A 19,100-nucleotide genomic window follows, 5' to 3' on the forward strand; every position below is an offset into this window, starting at 1 on the left:
CAACAAGAAGAACCCGAACACGACATCAACGCTTTGATCGAGCACGTTTTCTTTACATTGCACCCGTTGTTAAATCTCAGCTGCAGCCTGAATGATCTACAGGAACATCCTGTAACTTCTCTTTTGTCATTTAGACCTCCACAATATCTAGAATTAGGACCCATGTTTAAAAATATTGACCCGCTCAGGGGCGTGGCCAGAGGGGTGGCATGGGCCCCCCTTGAAATCTGATTGGCCACCCCAGGCCAAATCTGTGATTGGCTTTTTGTCTCATCAGAGGCGGGAAACAACCTAATGGTCGTACTCTGAGTCATAAATAAATGATTTGCTCTTTCCATAAAAAATTGTGCACACATTCAAACATTTTCTTAATGCCAATAAACGTATTTTTGTCAGACAGCGTTCACGAGTTAGCATGCATTTTACCTAGTTTTTAAAAATGTGTCTTTGCAGATCTTTGTTTCTTTCTCTGAAGAATCAAGAAGCCAAATTCTGTTACTTACAAGTACGTATCATAAGTGGGGATAGAATCCCCCCCCCCCCCACCCCCCCTGCATAAGTCACACCAGTTAAAACAGTCTGGACACGCTCCTGTTGACCCCTCTATCAGATCCTGCACCCTCCAGAAACATGGTGCAGAATAGATCTCCCCTGAATCCCAAGGTGAGAAAGTTTCTTCAAACTTCTCATCACCTCTTGGTGCTGGCTTCCTTTTCCTCTCTGGATGAACACGTTCTCCTCTTTTTACAAACTGAATGAACTCCAGAAATTCATGATGAACCTCTCCTCCCTAAGTTTGCCTCATCTCAGCTTTTAATGACATTGTTACTGCCGTGTTTGACATCAGTCTGTCAGCTCACCAGATGTTTATCTCCACAAAGTATGATCATAATTTCTGAGATGTTTTCATTTTGAACTCTGTCTGCAGAGAGTGTGAAGTTTCTCTGCAGGTTTCAACCCCCCCCCTCGAGGCGACAGGTACTGTACCTTGTCACACACTGTGAAGCATGATTGATGCTTCATAATCTGTCCTGAAACAAATTAGACCTGCCTCTCATTGGCTCTAAATCAGCAGAGCGAGCACATGGAGTCCTGCTCATGTGTCTGTCAGAACACATCACACTTTGTACCTTGTTCACTGCAGGTAGGTGTGTGTCACGCAGCACGGCCCCCGAAGCGCCGCTCATGAACATTCCTGTGTTTTGTGGTCGACCTGCTAACGCCGAGCAAACATGATGAAACAGCTCTCTGCTGTGTCAGCTGACATCACCACTAAGTCCGTTCTTTACTCAACTCAATCTCCCCGTTAAGTTCCCGCTACGCCGACAAAAGCATGCTCATCTCACCGCCGCTCGTTTAGATCTGAGTCGAAGAATACCTGGATGTATCGCCGCATTTTTAGAAAACTGCGACGCCACAAATGAATGTCCTGCAGCTCCTCTAACGGCCACTAGATGGTGCTTTCAAGAAAACCCATCTGCTCGTCTTCTTCTTACGAGCTTTATTGACGATGTTGACAGTTTTCCTCTTTTTGTGTCTCGTCCTCCCCCCAAATTTACATTTATGTAGACCTTTACCTTAGCTTTGCAGTCCAGTTTCATTCTCTCCTCATATTTTAAACATTAAAAAGGGAATATGTGAGTTAAAAAATGCAGAATTACTGATCCCTGTCTCTGAACTTGTCTCCGTCTTTGTTTCACGTCTCTGTTTTTGTTTTCTCATTCCTGAGCGACAGCAGACGATGTCAGAGCTGACTCACCTGTCAGATTAAGAGTGGACAGAAACGTATCATTTCACAGCACTTAACAACATCTCCATGACTTCCACCCACACTTAACGGCTTATATGTAGGAGCAGTTATACCTCTGATTGCCGTCTGTGCATGTGTCAGCGTCATCTCACCTCGTGTTTGATTCCCTCTCAGGCTGTTGTGAATGTGAACTTCACTAAAGGTTCAGTCAGCTGGAATAAATCAGCACAGGAGCATGTCTCCCCTTAAACGCTAATTGCTAACGCAGCATCAGTCGTAGTTGTAGCGTCTCTCCTCCCAATCACGCCGGGAGTGACCTCGGAGGTTAAACACTTGACCCCTGAAGACCTGCTGAGTTTTGTTGTGGGTATAATTAGGCCTGTTAAGGGTCTTTCTGTTTGCCTGAGTGGGCTCATAGAGCTCTATGGAAAGGTTTGTTCAAACTCCCAGCCCTGAGGAAACTCAAACACCGGCCGCTGAGAGGAACATGTTCACTCCAGGGATCAGATTTGATCGCTGTGTGGACAAAAAGGCTTCCAAGTTCTGCTCTGTACATTTTATTACATTTCTGAAGCTATTATATTAAAACTTTAAAGCACGTGCTCATCACGTCTGTGTCACAGCAGGAAGAGAAGAAGCTCTTTATGCACCCTGCAGGAAAGTTTAAAGTCAGAATGTACAACATGTTCCACATAAATATATCAGAGATCCAGTCTCTCCTGTGTGAATGTGTCTCTGAGTCATGACTGTCTACAATGAGGGAGAAGCTCGAGTCCTGTTGGCTGTGTTGTTGTCAGAGCCGTGTTTACGTGGACGGGACGGCCGGCTCCTCCCCTTGTGTATAAAAGCATAATCAAGCACCATTAAGCGCAGGTGGCGAAAAAATAGTCCCTTTCTCGAGCTGCAATCACCTGTGTCCTGCTTTGTTGTGTTAGCATGCTAATGTTAGCGCTCACGGTTTGATCTGAGTCCCGGAGCTTCTCTTACATCTCAACACACAAACAAGAAGTCCATAAAGTTGGTAATAAGAAATTTATTTTCAACAATAACAAAGAAGAAAATATTTGAAAGCATATTGGTATGTTACATGGACTGTACAGGGATCAGACGGTGTGTTTACTCTACATGAATCTGAGACCAGCGCTAAAAGAAGAAAGGAAACTGATGAACACGTACTCCATGTGTAGGTAGAAAAAAAGGAAAGCAGGTGATGGAGTGATATTATACCCTGATACAGTGTTTAGGCCTCTTTTCCCCTCAAACTCATTTACAACACAAACGTGACGGCGCCGCCATCTTTCCCCGGCGTCGCCTCGTGGCCTCTTTGGTTCCATGATTAGGTATAATACATTAGAACAGAGCTCGATTATGCTTCTATAAAAATAACTTTTTTTATTTCAATGGCAGTTTCTATTCTTTCTTTACCCTCGTCACTCGTCACGCAGCTCCTCAGTGCAAATATTCTAACAAGCGCTTCGCCAACAACACGAGCCAACAACAAGCGAGAGATTACGGCGGCGGCGGTAGAGTGGAGGTCGAGCGTGGGACGGAAGGCGGAGAGGTAACAGTCGCTACCTGCACCTCTTCAGTATGCAGAATATAATGAAGCAGAGAGAGAGAGCAGGTCGCTGCAGCGTCTGACCTGAAAACATCAAAGTGATGTTAGAGCGAGGCCTGAAACTGTCTCAAAGTGTGTTTCGGTGCCAAACGGGCCATGACGGGAACTCCACCGGGACTCGTTCATTAAGACACCAAAACTACTGTTCAAGCAAGCGTCCCATCTGGGTCAGAGTTAGCCCCGTTAGCCCCGTTAGCCTTTTTTTATGTTCCACAGGTTCCAGCAGATGATTCAATAACTCTGCAGCACAAAGTCCAGTCCTGAACTGTTTGAAAAGATGCATCATGACAGACGACCAGTCCAGGGTGTAACTCCGCCTCCCAGCCAAAGCCCGACCTGCCCCTGCTTGCCGCTCTCACATTTCAAGTATCGTCGATCGTTTGTCAGAAGAGCTTCACTTCAGCTAAATACTATACATTGCATAGCTCATGCGGCACTTATTTCTTTTTCCAAGGACTGTGGGCGATGGCGCGCCACATCGGGCTAATTAAAGGCATTTCAATCTGCAAGTGCTATCAAAGAGAGCGTTGGGAAGTACCATGCTGCACCGTCTCCAAACTCACCCTGACTGTGATGAGAGATAAGCTTTGACTTTTATTTCAACATCTGGAAGGAACCTGAACCTCGCCCAGAGGGGAGCGCGAGTCGGGTTTTATCTGGCAGCTTTCAAACGTTAACGAGATCCGATAGATGTAAGGTCATTCCTCAAATTCAGGGAGAAAACTTGTTTTTTTATAACTTCATCGATACAGAGACACCTGACCATCACAGTGACGGTCAAAGATTTGCACCCTCCGCTCTGTCTCATGACGGGAAGAGAAATGTTTCAACAAGAACTCAAAGTTTTTTCACATCCCACCATCAAAGATCAGATTAACGGGGGAAAGCTATGATAATATTCAATTGAAATGATTAACTCTGTGCAACATGTGATATTTGATATTCAAGAGGAGACAGACCGATCGGTTTTTGATGAAACATCCCATCAGTACTTAGAGTTAGACACAGTCAAGCACTTACCCAGAGCAGATACTTTTAGACTTTTAAATGATCAACTCCCGACAACAATAAGAGAGAAGAACGACCATCCACAAGAGGAAAGTCAAACTCAGGAGAGCTGCGTCATACAGTTTGGTGATGAGAAGTCTCTACAGATGAAGTTTTCAGATGTTTCTCTGCTTGAAGCCGGTGTGATGGAGGAGCAGAGTGTCAGTGTGAGTCCTGAAGTGCTGTACGTTGGTGAAGTCTGATTGGTGCATTAACATTTATAAAGAGGCATCATTGAATCACCTCCACCGTCTCTGTGACTCCTGTAAGGCTCCTCCTCCACGCTCATGGTTTGTTTTCTACACATGAAGAGTTGAGACTCTAACTCTCACTCTAACAGTGAGTCTTTAAAACACTCTCAAAGCAAACCTTTTACTATCTCAGAGACGTCGTCCTCCAGAGAATATAACAAAATATATCAACAAACATAAATATATGTACAAGTTTTGTGCAGGCGTGTAGATATGTGTGGATGAGGTGCACGCTCCATCGTCCATAAATATTCTGTTTCTATATTCTTTTTTTTTTTTTTGTGAAATGGTGAAGTTCTTCAGTTCCACCTTAAATAAAAAACCAACTCAAGCACAGCCGCACTCCTCCACGATCATGTTTGGAACGTCCCGCTTCACGATGTTGTACTCGTCGTCGAAGTAGAGCATGGACATGGTGCTGAGCTTGGTGGGGATGCAGCAGGAGTTCATGGAGCCCGGGCTCATCCCCCGTATGCGGTACTGGTTCACCACCGCCGTGTGGAATGAGGAGGCAGATCCGGGGACGCCTGCCATGTAGGCGGGACAGTTCCCCTCGCAGTAGTTCCCAAAGTAACCCGACGGAGCGATGATCCAGTCGTTCCAGCCGATGAGCCGGAAGTCTATGTAGAACTGCTGGCGACAGCACAGGCTGCTGCTGCCGTCACACTCCAACCCCCTCTTACGGATCCGGTGTTTGTTGTCGGCCTGCCGGGCCTGAACCACCAGGAAGGGCCGGTGGGACTCGTCGTTGTGGTTCAGCAGGACGGGGACGACGCCGTCTGTCTCGCAGCCCTCACACCGCACATCCAGGTTCTGTCGCCGGTCGCCCTTCTCGAACACCAGCCGCACGGCGTCGGTCAGCATGAAGGTGTGCCAGCCGCTGCGCTTCAGCTCCACACGTTTCTCCACCAGGTTCCACTTGCTGCTGAGGCCGGGCTCCTGGTAGTACACCTTCACCGTCACCTTCCTCCTCGGGCGCACCTCCAGGGGGGACGGCAGCAGCTTGAAGTAGAGCCAGAGGGTGGCCTGCGTCGCGTACAGGTTCTGGTTCCCCTCGTTGGAGATCTGGAAGAACAGGCTGGACTTGGATGTCACCAAATCATCTGAGGAACAAAAAACACAGGAGTCATGGTTTATTGATAAGACACAAAGTCAGACATGTGCTTTACTTCTTGACCTTTGAGAGACCTCGTTTTAGAAAAGTCTGAACACCTGGAAGAGACCTGAGGAAACTGACATCACAGTGAAGAACTCTAAAAAGACCAGCTCCAAAGAGGACTACACATCAGAGTAACAACAGACTCCGCCTCCTCTTGGTTCGGGGTGGCAGCACAGATCCTGTGGACTGGGACTGGAAGGCGTTGGGCGCAGGGCCACTTGGCCCCCGACTCATCCCAAATATGAGAGGAGGAGGGGGAGGGGGGTCTTAAGAGTGCAGCACACAAAGCTTCAAAGTCTCTGCGTTGAATGCTGCCTGAAAATGAGATCTTATGGAGGCTAACTGTTTTTATAATGAGGCAAACTGGAAAAACAAAACCTCTAAATGAAACGATGAAACACTCGGGAGGGCAGGGGGGGAGGGGGGGATTCAAACCCCTCAGGAACAGAAGTCTGAAGGAGCACCACACGTTTTTAATCTGAAACTAAAAGTATCCTTGGTTTGTTTTTATCTTATTTATGAGACTTCCTGGTTTCATCAGCTGCCAATGCCGCCATGAAAGAAAGTTTTGATCTGCAGCAGAAACATATGAAGAGCTTCTCAGGATGACTGATGACCTGATGAAACAACATTTTGAGTCAAAGCTGGTACCGCTATCTTTGTTTGATTTATCAAATCCCCCGCTGACTCACTTTGAGAGGCTCCAGAGAGGCTGATTGACAGCTGTCAGGTGAAGAAGATTGGAGACCTTCATCAGGTGTGAACCTCCTGAACTCTGACAGAGTCCCACACAGAGAAATTGAGATTGACAGTCTGTGGGAAACCAGGTCGCAGGAGGACACCATGTCCAGAACATGAACCTGACAGAATGCTTCCTGTTTACCTGAGGGAAAGGACCAATCAGGCGTCTTCTTTACACCTGTAATGAGTTACCTGCAGGTGTTTATAGTACTGTTGAAATAAACTAAGATGAAGAAACGTTTATGCAGAGTTCTGGAGGCGGCAGACGAGGACATCTATCATCAAAGAGATCCTCCACACGTGTGACCTCATCCATCAGGAGATGATGTCATCATTACTCTGGGATGTTAGCGAGGCTCTGCAGCCGTTTATAATCTGTCACTCAGCAGAGACAGAGAGAAGGATGATAGCGTTAAGTGCTTTAAGCTGGGCTGCAGGTGCAGACCTCACAGGTGGGACGCGTCCGTCTGTCACCACATATTCAACCTCGCCCTCTTCTCCTGAACCGTACGGATCAAAGAGTGAAGACCCGCTGTGCAGGTCCCTGAATGAGGGAGTGTCCGCCGCACAGCGAGCGCCGTGATTAAGGACGCTTTAATTGTTGTCTGAGAGAGAATTCATTTGTCACAGACGACCAGCGGCTTTGTGGGTAACAGTAATGAGGAGGCCACAAAGAGAACGTCGAGGGGATGAGCTGGACAGAAAACTGGGAACAATGCAAAGTGAGTTTTTAAAGATCAAGTGAAAGAGCTCAGCAGCTGTTACCGATTGTAAAAACATTCAAATCTCTCCAACACGAGTTTCTAATGTTGTCATAAAAACTTTGAGGAGACACCCACAGAGAGACGATCAACACCTCTTTCAACAGATACTAACTTCTCCACTTCCTGCTGCATAAATGTCCACTCTCACTAAAACACACACGATGATGAAGAGATAAACTTCTTAATAAAATAAACTGGTATTATGACGTCCTGTTACTTCCTGTTTCCAAAGAATAAGAACGAGTTCTTTAATTCAACATGAAAAACTACAGAAGCTTCCTTCATGTCCCGTCTTTTTTCTCTTCATTGTAGTTTTAGACATAAATATTTAAAAAATGACTTCAAGCTTGTAAAGTGAGTGAAGAAATTGGGCGGCAGTCGTTCAGTCTGTAAGGTCATAGGTCAGGAACCAGAGGGTCACCGGTTTAAGTCCCGGTGAGGACTCAAGTCTGGCTGCTGGAGAAGTGTGTGTGTGTGTGTGTGTGTGTGTGTGTGTGTGTGTGTGTGTGTGTGTGTGTGTGTGTGTGTGTGTGTGTGTGTGTGTGTGTGTGTGTGTGTGTGTGTGTGTGTGTGTGTGTGTGTGTGTGTGTGTCAGAAACAGAAGACGAGCTTCAACATTATCTTGCACACAACAAAACGTCTTTAACCCATTATTAAATAAACCAGGTTATTAACTGATGAGTGTTTAGTTGCCGTGGTTACCGACCCCTAAAGCGAAATAATAGTCAACCAAACCGTCTTTAGATAATTCACAGCTCGATTTGTCTTTCGCTCATTCATCACGCTCACGTTAAAGACGACGTTTAACTCGACTCAAAAACTGCAAATGAGACTTTCGTCAAAGACACACACACACACACACACACACACACACACACACACACACACACAAAGAGGGAAACAAAACACACAATCATATACACACTGTGAATTGTAATGGGGTGCCAGGCTGCAGGGTTTCAGTCCGTCAATCTGCATTCAGGCCGCACGACGGCCGACACAAAAGCTCTGACCTTATACTGAGGAGACTGACACAACACACACACACACACACACACACACACACTTAACAACACACACACACACACACACACACATACAAATACACAATGTCATGGAAGTAGAAGTTTGCACACAAATGTAGAGCGACATGTAGTACAGAAAAGCAAAGACACACAAACAGGGATGGAGGAGACGCGGACATATGACATAACACACACACACACACACACACACACACACACTCTCTGAGCAGCATTTGTTGATGTGGAAAGCAGATGTTTCCAGGCACTGGTCGGACACACGTGGGCGAGGCAGGTGGTGTCGTTGATCATTTTCAGTTTCTTTCAGACTGTTCCTCTGAGTGTTGTCACCGTGCCACGTCCCCGCTGACAGCCGCTCGCTGCCGGTAATGCAGCCAACTGGCACGCTGACTGCGCCGAGGTGGAAGGTCTGCAACACAGCGGCCACAGAGAGAAACATCTGAAACTAAAGGCTCTCAGCAGGGAGCAAACCTCCGCCGACACCGAGCAAAGCTGCACAAATTTGTCTGTGTGTGCTTCCAGGAAAGTGAACAAAAACACTGAGACAGAAGCCAGGAGTCCCAGATGTCCAACTTTCTCTGCAGGACATGAATGCAACACACAGGCAATGCTGAAAAATCATCCCTGAACTAATCAGCTCTCTCGCTTTCTCTGTGCGCCAAACCTCACCGGAATCTTCTGCAACTTTCAACCTGACTCCAAATGTTCAAATATCTGCAAAATAACAAACTGGAATTCATCCATTAAGTGTGAGAAGTCACAGGCTAAACACTCAGAGGACAAACCAGACACAAGATGTTAAACTGGCCTCTATCCGGACTTCCTACTGGAGAGAGTCCTGATTTTAAAGAGGCTGTCGGAACAACCTCCACATGATGACGGAGCAGCAGGATTATGTAAAATAAATGTTTATGTTGATCTGATCTCTGTGACTTCTTCTAAAGCGTGCAGGAGCAGCAACGTCTTTGGCGGGATTTCAGACCCGTGTCAACATCTGTTCAACATCAGCGAGCTCTCTGGGTTGTTTCTCGTTCAGTCAGTGGACAGAGAGAACCACACACACACACACACACACACACACACACACACACACACACACACACACACACACACACACTCACACACTGATGCTTTGCCTTCATGCATCAAGTATCATTTCAGGTATTCAAACTACAAGTCAGACCTTTTATTACACAACACGGAGCTCACTCCCTGTCCCTCTTCTTCAGTCACATCACAGTTTAGTTAAATTAAAGTTTTTCACTGCAGCCTGCATGTCTTATTTTTGAGATGCTCATGGATGATAGGAGGAGGTTTTCCTGTTTCAGGGTCATATGTGATGTTTAAAATCAGCGCCTGTTTTCTGTGTTTCTAAGTTTTTCTTTTATCAGCTCCTCTCTTCCTGAGAGATGCTTCTGTTTGTTGCACAGACTAAACATCTCTCCTTGAACAAAGTCAACACTAAGGGCAATTATAGAGAAATGTAAACCTCATATATTCTTAATTAGACTGTAATAAGTTTAAGAGTGGCTAATATTGCTTTTTAGTTTTTAGTTAAAATGTCTTTTAAATAAGTTTTTAATTTGCTGTCAGAAGTGTGTGAATCTGCATCCTCTCTCCATCACGCACCTTTCTCCGCAAAGCTGATGATCTCGGAGCTTTCCTCCAGCACGTCGTTGCTCATCGGGTGTCCGTCCAGGTTGGGGATCTCCACCCTCCCGTCCTCGCGCAGCTTCCCGGCGTGCAGCTTCCTCAGCGCCGTCACCATGGCCGCCTTCGACACCGGGTGCGTGATGTTGGGCCTCTCCCGCATCTGCAGCCTGCTCAGGATGTGCCTCTTCACCGCCTCCAGGAAGTCCACGTTCAGCCGGCCCGACTCGGGGTCCTCCGGCTGAGCCACGCCGCAGGACGCGCAGGTATTCTGGGACGCCGTTTGCGCCTCAGCCTCGGTCCCGGGCGCAGCGGTGCAGCGGATGGAGAGGACGCAAGCCACGAAGAGTGCTAGTCTGAGAAGACAGCTACTCATTTTCTGTTTGAGGAGGAGTAGAATCACTTTTTCCCTCTTTTGTCAGAGTTAAAATCATAAAAAAAAAAGAATTAAGAACAGGCAGAAAAATCCTCTCAGCGCCGAGCTGTCTCCATGCGTAACGGCGCTCCGCTCACTTCTGACGCACTTGGATGCCGCTCGGTGCACTTTGTTTCCATTCACTCTGCGATGTGTGCAGGAAATCTTTTTATTACATCGTTATTTGGATGTCTTTTGTCTTTGTCAACAGCCTGTCAAAAACGGGAAGCAGAGTCCTCGTTTATTCCCGACTTCAGAGACTCTTTGCGTCGGAGTTTGGATCAGCCTCACACAAAAAGCATCACCTCTGTGAGCAGAAGAAGAAGAAAACGTGTCATGGTTTCATTAATCAGCATCAGCCCAGCTGGAAATCTCCGTTTAACATATTCCACAAACGAAGAAGAGTTGGATCCAGATCCCACCTGCACATGTTTAAAGTTCAATCCATCATCTGTTTGGTCCGCGCGCACACAGAGCTCATCATCTCGCTCACTTTTCTTCACTTCTCTAAATGTGTTTCTCTCGTTGCTGCTCGTGACTCCCGATGTGCTGCTGCCGGAGTGCCGATGCGCAATTCAGAAGAAGCTGCCGAGCAAGAGGAGGAGAGGGAGGAGTGCCAGTGAGCGCACCGAGGAGCGTTTCCATTCTGGCGTCTGAGACTCGGGAGCTGCCACACACCGAAAACTTTTTATATACAGGGGGATCAGATCAGGGGGGCGGGGCCAATGAGGAGAGAGAAGCAGGGAGGGGGGCGGTGTCGGTGTCGGTGTTACTCCCTGAGGAGAAATCTGAATTATTCCTGAAGGGATTCACGTCGCGCTGCATGATGAAGCTGTCTCACCGAGTCCCAACATTTAACTTTTTTTAAATCTCGTTTTGCAGATTGTCTGTATAATATTGTAGATTATTTTTGTGTCGATGCAGAAACGAAGTCTTAGATGATTATTTCTACTTGTGCACTTTATGGGAACGTTTCAAGTGATCATGTAGATGATCTTTGTTCTACGTGAAATAACGAATTTATATTCAAACTTTAAAGAAGTAGTCATTAAGTTAAAAAAAAACGAAATACCTGACGGTAAATGTGCATAAAATGAAGGAGGTTTGGTGGATACTCTGAAGAACCACGTGTCTGCAGGATCTTTATTAAACGTTTATTCAGAGGTTTTCAGGATGCATGTTGGAGTAGTTGTTGTTAAATGTGTCATCAACCCACACCAAAAACTCCTTCTGAATACACATCATGACACATCGTGACAGAAATAAAGATCCTGAAACCAAACTTAGGTCAGAGGATGTGGGTGCCAGAGTAACTCATCCTGAGAGCTTACAGCAGAGGCGCTGCTTATCAACAGGCAAGGCAGGCTATAGCTCAGGGCCCCAGCAGTCAGCGTTGGGACAATGGCAGACATATTGGTGATAAATGCAGGTTGTACGCCCCCCCCCCAATATGTCCTGCCTGGGGCCCCAACAGACTCTAGAATCAACACTGCAAAACTTTAAGAAGAGACTCGTTCTCAAACCTCACATCAAGTTCATCTTCTAAATCAAGACAGAGTCAAACTGTAGGGGATCATATTCAACCGACATTCATTTGTTTTAACCTCTTAGAGGATCACTGAAGACGTCTCTGCATGTTTGTGGTGTTAAAGAGTCACTTTTCTCATTAGATTGTATTTGTTGTGTCTTATAAAAGTGAGAAAAACAGAAGATGTGATGTAACATGAGAATCTGTTCAGCTATAGTACGATCCAGTCTGTGCTCAGAAGAAGGTTTTTCAGAAGGATAAAACACCTCGATAAAGTCTGAGGAGAGAACACAAAGTGTGAATCAGAGCTTTGTTCAGTGTTTTTAATGATTGATTTCATTCACTGTAAGATTTCAGCTACAAATAAACCTCAAAGAGACGCCCACATATGCAAACAGCCCGAGCCTCTGCAGTCAAATTCAGCCTGATCCTCAACAGCTCATCGAGTGTGTGTGTGTGTGTGTGTGTGTGTGTGTGTTTGTGTGTGTCCACTTCGAGCCCACATGGCAGGACGTCCGGGCAACTACATTTGTTAGTAAAAACTCCAAACCAAATCAGCTCCACGCAGCACGAGCAGTAGGAGCAGCTGAGGTGACCTCTGACCTCTCAGCTGCTGATTATCATAAAGAAAAACAACCTGAAGAGTAGAGACATGTCAGCTGTGTTTCTCTCCTCACAAGACCCTGTTAGGTTTTGATTTAAATCAGTCTTATTCAACTTATTCCGACTTATTCTTCTGTCTAAATGTGATCAATCTGAATCCTTAAAAAATCCAAATATAGCGATTAATATCGGGCTAAATTTGAGGGGAACTTTGCTCAAAGACAAAACTATTAATTTAACTAAAGATTCTCTGATAAGACCTTTGATTAGAAACTGTGAGATGTCGAAATGTTATTTCTGCTCTGTGTTGCAGAAACAGAGAACCAGCAGTGGTCCACTCTGCAACGTGCAATGTGATCAAACAGCGCCATCTATGTTCCAAATACTGGAACTACATGCAGGACCTTCCCTGTTGGACAGTCAGGCACTGTTTTCTATTTAATAAAGAATTAAAAGTTCAAGGAATACCAATTAAATTGTTTATTATTAGCTATGTAGCTTATTTGTTTATTTTATGCATATATAATAATATAATAATAATAAATATATATATTATAATAAAATAATACCCGCCTGATATGTAAGGTATGTTCACAAAATTAATATGTTACTCTCTAGAAAATATGCTGGTGTTTAAATTATTTATTTTATTATTTATTTATTTTTTAAAATAGATAACGGGGAATACAAGGAATTCCGTGACATCACATCCTGTTAATGCTAGCTGCCTCGTCCTCAGATAAGGAAAAAACAAGATGTATCACTCTGTATGTTTTTCCCGGTTGCGTGTCCGTCCCTAAGCTTCACTGAATTTAAAAACTGGGTGATGGGCCTCATTTCGCCAAACAAGGTTACATTTTATCAAAGCCTATGAATAAAATTAATTAGTCTCATGAGAGTGCGTTCGTATTTGTTTTCAACGGGTGATATTTGTGGCTTCATTTTAGGCAACTGCGAAATCTGTCGCCTTGGTAACGGCTACGCTCGCACCGCCAGCTAGTTGTTCCTCGCCATTTTTTTTTTCTTTAGACACGGAGTCGCTCCTCCTCTCTTCATAGACAATCTTTGTAGAGTCCGTGTACAAGGTGGGGCAGAGAATCTCCTGGTCAACTTGTAAAAGTTGAGTGTGTGTCCGTGTATGGCGGATTTCTCAGCGAACTACAGGAAAACACGTTAGCAGGTGAGTCGTGTTACTTTTTCTGTGTAGTTTAACACATATAAACTCTTTCCTTTAAAGTTTTTTTAAAGCCTATTCACTGGAGAAGAAAGAAAGCGTTATCTTTCACTGTCTCGGTAGCTAGCTATCACTGTGCTAAGCGACACGCCTAAGAGCCAATGACAGGCGACAGAGGGGAGTGCTCTTCATGCTTTTGACCAATCAGAGACGGTTTAGAGGCAGAAGGCGGGAACCGGGAAGAGCTGAAGTGGCTGTTTAGTGTTTGGTAAAAAGTGGTTTTCAGCTGTCAGCTGGTTAATACAGAGAGGAAGCTGCGTGTTGACAGGATGAAATATAGTTCCTCTTTTCGCACAAACAGGCAGGTTGATCATTTATAAGTTATTTCACAGCTGAGTTTAACCTAAAATCCCCTCTTATTCTCTGAGCCGACTTACTGTAACTCTTCTTCTGTTGTTCTGCCCTCATGTTCGTGACCCTGCAGGCTTCAGCCCGCATAACATTCAACCCGTAAAGGTCACACACAAGAGGGGGTTTTTCCACGTATGCTTCACAGCAGAGTGTTTACAGTATCTCTCTATCAGCAGGCCCTGAACACTTTAACACTGCTGCTGCTGGATCACACACACCTGAGACCTGTGGACAGCTCAATCACACACCTGAGAGTTTGGTCTTCCTGAAGGATAACCATCTGCTGATCTTTTTAAATGTCATAACTCTTAACTTCCTATCACTAATACCTGTCTGTGAGGTATTTCCAGACTCAGCGTGTGGATGGAAAGACAGTTCAGCATCAGTATCGGCTCATCAGCAGATGTTTATTTTCATGCTGGCGCTTAGTGTTGATTCAGAGAAGAGGTTTTTTAATTGGGCAGATGATGAAGTCACCTGTTGGACAAACTCTGACTTGTTTTTATTGTCAAACCTGAGAGAAAGTGAAATAAACACAGTTATGTTTGTGTTTTATACCAGCTGCATGTTTGTGTTCAAATCCCGTTTCTTTCCTCGTCTGCCAGCTCCTGCTCGTCTCTTCGGGTTGTTTCTCGTCTCGGCTGGAGCTGTGAGCGGCTGGACTGAGGCGGACCACAATCATGGCTTCGGGCAAGAACAAGAACCAGACGTCTCTGGCTCTCCATAAGGTGATCATGGTGGGCAGTGGCGGAGTGGGGAAGTCCGCCCTCACCCTGCAGTTCATGTACGACGAGGTGAGTCAGCAGAACTAAATTTCCCATAAACCCTTTCTGTGTCCTGGTGCTCAACAATTTATCCGTCGCAGTTTGTGGAGGACTACGAGCCCACCAAGGCCGACAGCTACAGGAAGAAGGTGGTGCTGGACGGCGAGGACGTTCAGATCGACATCCTGGACACGGCGGGTCAGGAGGACTACGCCGCCATCAGAGACAACTACTTCAGGAGCGGAGAGGGCTTCCTGCTCGTCTTCTCCATCACAGAGCACGAGTCCTTCACCGCCACCTCTGAGTTCAGGTGAGCGGACAGTCTGTTCCATTTCTACTTGTGTTAAAACTAAATGAGCAAAAGGCAACAAAAGCATTTTTTTAATAGAGCTCATAAACGTCACCTCTGATCCGGTTTGTCATAAAATGAGAATCTGTCCTTATAAAAAGCTGTTTAAAGTCCATGAAGGTTTAGAAATCTGTACGCTGACACCATCCAGCCGTGGACTTGCAGGATGATTTATTTAAAACTACAGAGAGGGACAATGTGGGATTTAAAAAAATGCTTAACCTTTCAACAAAACTCTGGGATTTGTTTCCTGCCCATTTACGGTAAAATGACCTTTTGAACCTCATAAGAAATATTAAACTTGCTGTATGTCTTTGTCATGAGGGTTCCAGAGCAGTCACAGTACGTGTGTGTGTGTGTGTCAGGGAGCAGATCCTGCGGGTGAAGGAGGAGGAGGCTATCCCTCTCCTCCTGGTGGGGAACAAGTCGGACCTGGAGGAGCGGCGGCAGGTTTCTGCAGACGAGGCCACGGCGAAGGCAGGCGAGTGGGGGGTTCAGTACGTGGAGACCTCGGCCAAGACGAGAGCCAACGTGGACAAGGTAACAAATAACCAGCTCAGTGTGACTGAGAGTTCCTTTTAAAGGCGGAGTCAGTCGAAATGTTTGTAAACATTCAAACGAGGCTCATCTCCCCCAGAAGCCCCGCCCACTTACTGCAGGATGTAGTGTGTACATTTACTGCTTGTAGCTACACTGCACGATAGCACAAGCTAACCGCCGGAGTTTGTCCCCTTCCTGTCCAACAGGAAGTAGACCAACTCCACGTCCACGGGTAAAAGACAACACAAGGTTCACCCTCGTTTTAGAACGAGCTTTATCTGCTTGGTGTTTCTCCTCACTCTGATTATATTTTCTCTTCTTTGCTGTTACGTCCACGTCCGTCATATTCACCGGTTTGAATCTCGTCCAATCACTGAATTGTATCCACTCCTAAACTCACCTGCTGCGCTGTCATTGGCTGGAGGAAACACACCAGCTCCGCCCAGAAACGTCCCGAGTCAACCAGAACAAAGCAGAACAGTAAAATCCAGTCAGAGGACAGAGTCTCTGCAGACACAGTCACCACCACACATGTATGGAGGCCCAGAAGGGACAATGGAGCAGCTTCACTTTAGGAGAAGTCTGTGTTTTATTTTGAAGGAGGAAGCTGCTGACTCTGTCTTCACTTTAGGAGAAGTCTGTGTTTTATTTTGAAGGAGGAAGCTGCTGACTCTGTCTTCACTTTAGGAGAAGTCTGTATTTTATTTTGAAGGAGGACTTAACTGAAGTATGAATAAAAACAGCTGCATGAGCCACATTAATGATCAAAGATAGTTTCTCTTTTTTATTTTCTTCAGACTCGGCTACTTGAAGAAAAGAAGACAAGCTAACTATTTCTCTCTCTTGTGTCTCTCAGGTGTTTTTCGATCTCATGCGCGAGGTCCGCAAGAAGAAAATGGCGGAGAGCAAAGACAAGAACGGACCGAGCGGCAAGAAGAAGAAAAAGCGTTGCTGCATACTTTAACCCCTCGAGGTCACAGCCGAGGTGACAAAGTGCCAAAACCAAAAATAAAATCTAAAAGGCAGTCAGACGGACTGATCCAAACAGGCAGCAGCCTCACACCTGCCCCCCCTCACCACACCTGCCCGCCTGACTGCCCGACTGCTGCACCGTTTCTCTGCATCAACACTCACTCCATCAGCCGACGAGGGAAACACCCGGGCATTTTGTTTTTACAACCAAACTATTGTACAAAATCTGCATGATGAGAATGTGGTTCCTCCCTGTGTTTGAGAAAAATCTCACTTCTGTTATCGTTTGATTTTAAAATGTCAGGAAACCCCCGTGTGCGTCCTGATTCTTCTTCCTCTTTATGTACGGATCAGGTCCAATCTCTCCTGCAGATGTTGACCCAGCTGCAGGGATTTACTCCCGAGAGTCCAACAGCGACGACCTCACACGTCACCCAGAGGTGTTGGACGAGGCTCGGGTCAGAAAGTGGACCGTGGTGTCCGTGTACTTCCTGTAGCGTCCTCCTCGTTTCTCTTTCTACCTGATTTATTTGACAATCTTGGATTTTGCTTGTAATGTCAAGAAATTCTCACTCCAGATGTTACAGCGTCACGTCTGTGGTCTCTTTGGAGAGTCTCTTGTATCTTCACACATTCCTGATTCATGGTCTTTCCCTTCCACACACTCCTTTAGTAAGAAAGCTCTACCCTCACGTTTATAATCAAGGTGAATAAAAGGGACTCTATTTACGTCATGTGGTCTTCATGTCCTGTTTGTTTATGACGTGTGGAGTGAATGGACCAAAATTAAAGGAAAGAACCCTTCATCCCAGAGGCTTTGTTTGATGGCTCCCCTGTCTTTTTATTTCTTTATCATTAAATGACTCGTGTGGTGGTTAGCGCCTCAGAGCGAAGAGGTTCCTGGTTTGAATCCCCGTCTGACAGGAGTCTCTGTGTGGAGTTTGCATGTTCTCCCCGTGCACGTGTGGGTTCTCTACAGCTTCGTCCCACAGTCCAAAGACATGCTCGTTAGGTTCACTGCTGACTCCAAATTGTCTGTAGGTGTGAATGTGAGTGTGGCTGGTTGTCTGTCTCTATATGTCAGCTCTGTGATTGGCTGGTGAACAGTCCAGGGTGTAACCCCGCCTCTCACCCAATCACAGCTGGAGTCGGACCCATCGCACTGGGACCCAAGGGGAAAATGTATAGGACTGTGCAGACTAGATTTCACTGTTATATAATCAGATGTGAAGGTGGCTGTAGTTTGTAGTTTGGCCACTAGATGGCAGCAATGAAGTTAAATCTGTAATTTAACACAATAAGAAACCTTTGTTGTCACTTTTCTTTCCTTAGGTCTCAGATTTTTAGTTTTGTACATTTTTACAAGAGTGAATGTTTTTTTATTCTAAGAAAGCAGACTCATTTACTTTTTGAAGACTCCACAAGGTGAATATATCTGAACGTGTTTAGTTGAATTCGTCATGTTTGAAGAAACTCTGTATATGATGTATAAAAGCTTTGTTTTAACTCGCTCTTGTTTCAGATCATGTTATGTTATTGGCTCATATGTTACATATATTTCAGCTGTAGTTTCCTACCTTTGACCTCCTGACCTCAGAGGGACGTTTGTGAGCAGCAGCTCACAACAGCAGGTGAATACTGTAAATCCTGTGTTTGTGTTGATTGCTTATCAAACGATCTCAATGATCCAGACTCTTAAAGTCTGAGTCAGGTCGAACTCGTCGGACCAGCAGCAGCTTCTTCTTCCTCTCTATTTCTCTGTTCAATGATTGTTTAGTTTCTCTTTGAACCTTTCTGTTCTCACTCTTCCTCCTTTCACTCGTCTGACTCTTTCTTGTTGCTCCCCTTTTACATTTTAAATCCAATCCTCGGCCTGTTTGTTCAGACCTCCTGACCCTCATCTGACCTCCTGACCCTCATCTGACCTCCTGACCCTCATCTGACCTCGTGACCCTCATCTTGGACCTCCAGTCCTGACCCTCATCTCGGACCTCCTGACCCTCATCTCAGACCTCCTGACCCTCATCTCTGACCTCCAGTCCTGACCCTCATCTCTGACCTCCAGTCCTGACCCTCACCTCAAACCTCCTGACCCTCATCTCAAACCTCCTGACCCTCATCTCTGACCTCCTGACCCTCATCTTGGACCTCCAGTCCTGACCCTCATCTCGGACCTCCTGACCCTCATCTCAAACCTCCTGACTCTCATCTCTGACCTCCAGTCCTGACCCTCATCTCAGACCTCCTGACCCTCATCCCGGACCTCCAGTCCTGACCCTCATCTCAGACCTCCTGACCCTCATCTCTGACCTCTAGTCCTG

The 19,100-nt window shown here is 45.8% G+C and overlaps 2 protein-coding genes across 3 annotated transcripts; one reads left to right on the forward strand and one right to left on the reverse strand.

The window, feature by feature from the left end:
- Window positions 1-2,763: 2,763 nt before the first annotated feature.
- LOC109994746 (inhibin beta B chain) lies at window positions 2,764-11,102 on the reverse strand. The gene is made up of 2 exons (XM_020648206.3): window positions 10,003-11,102; window positions 2,764-5,769 (listed from the first exon to the last, which is right to left on the reverse strand). Exons 1-2 carry the CDS (start codon window positions 10,397-10,399, stop codon window positions 4,994-4,996), a joined length of 1,173 nt encoding a protein of 390 aa, XP_020503862.1. The 5' UTR covers window positions 10,400-11,102; the 3' UTR covers window positions 2,764-4,993.
- Window positions 11,103-13,592: 2,490 nt separating this feature from the next.
- Window positions 13,593-17,585, forward strand: LOC109994747 (ras-related protein ralB-B). Of its 2 annotated transcripts, none has more exons than XM_020648207.3 (5): window positions 13,593-13,749; window positions 14,760-14,948; window positions 15,020-15,228; window positions 15,633-15,807; window positions 16,664-17,585. In XM_020648207.3, exons 2-5 carry the CDS (start codon window positions 14,835-14,837, stop codon window positions 16,769-16,771), a joined length of 606 nt encoding a protein of 201 aa, XP_020503863.1. In that variant the 5' UTR covers window positions 13,593-13,749; window positions 14,760-14,834; the 3' UTR covers window positions 16,772-17,585. The 2 variants fall into 2 exon arrangements, with proteins under 2 accessions (XP_020503863.1, XP_065807983.1); XM_065951911.1 differs by lacking the exon at window positions 13,593-13,749 and adding an exon at window positions 14,082-14,104.
- Window positions 17,586-19,100: the final 1,515 nt, after the last annotated feature.

This window comes from Labrus bergylta, chromosome 24 (assembly GCF_963930695.1).
Source record: "Labrus bergylta chromosome 24, fLabBer1.1, whole genome shotgun sequence".
In the NCBI taxonomy this organism is placed as follows: domain Eukaryota; kingdom Metazoa; phylum Chordata; class Actinopteri; order Labriformes; family Labridae; genus Labrus; species Labrus bergylta.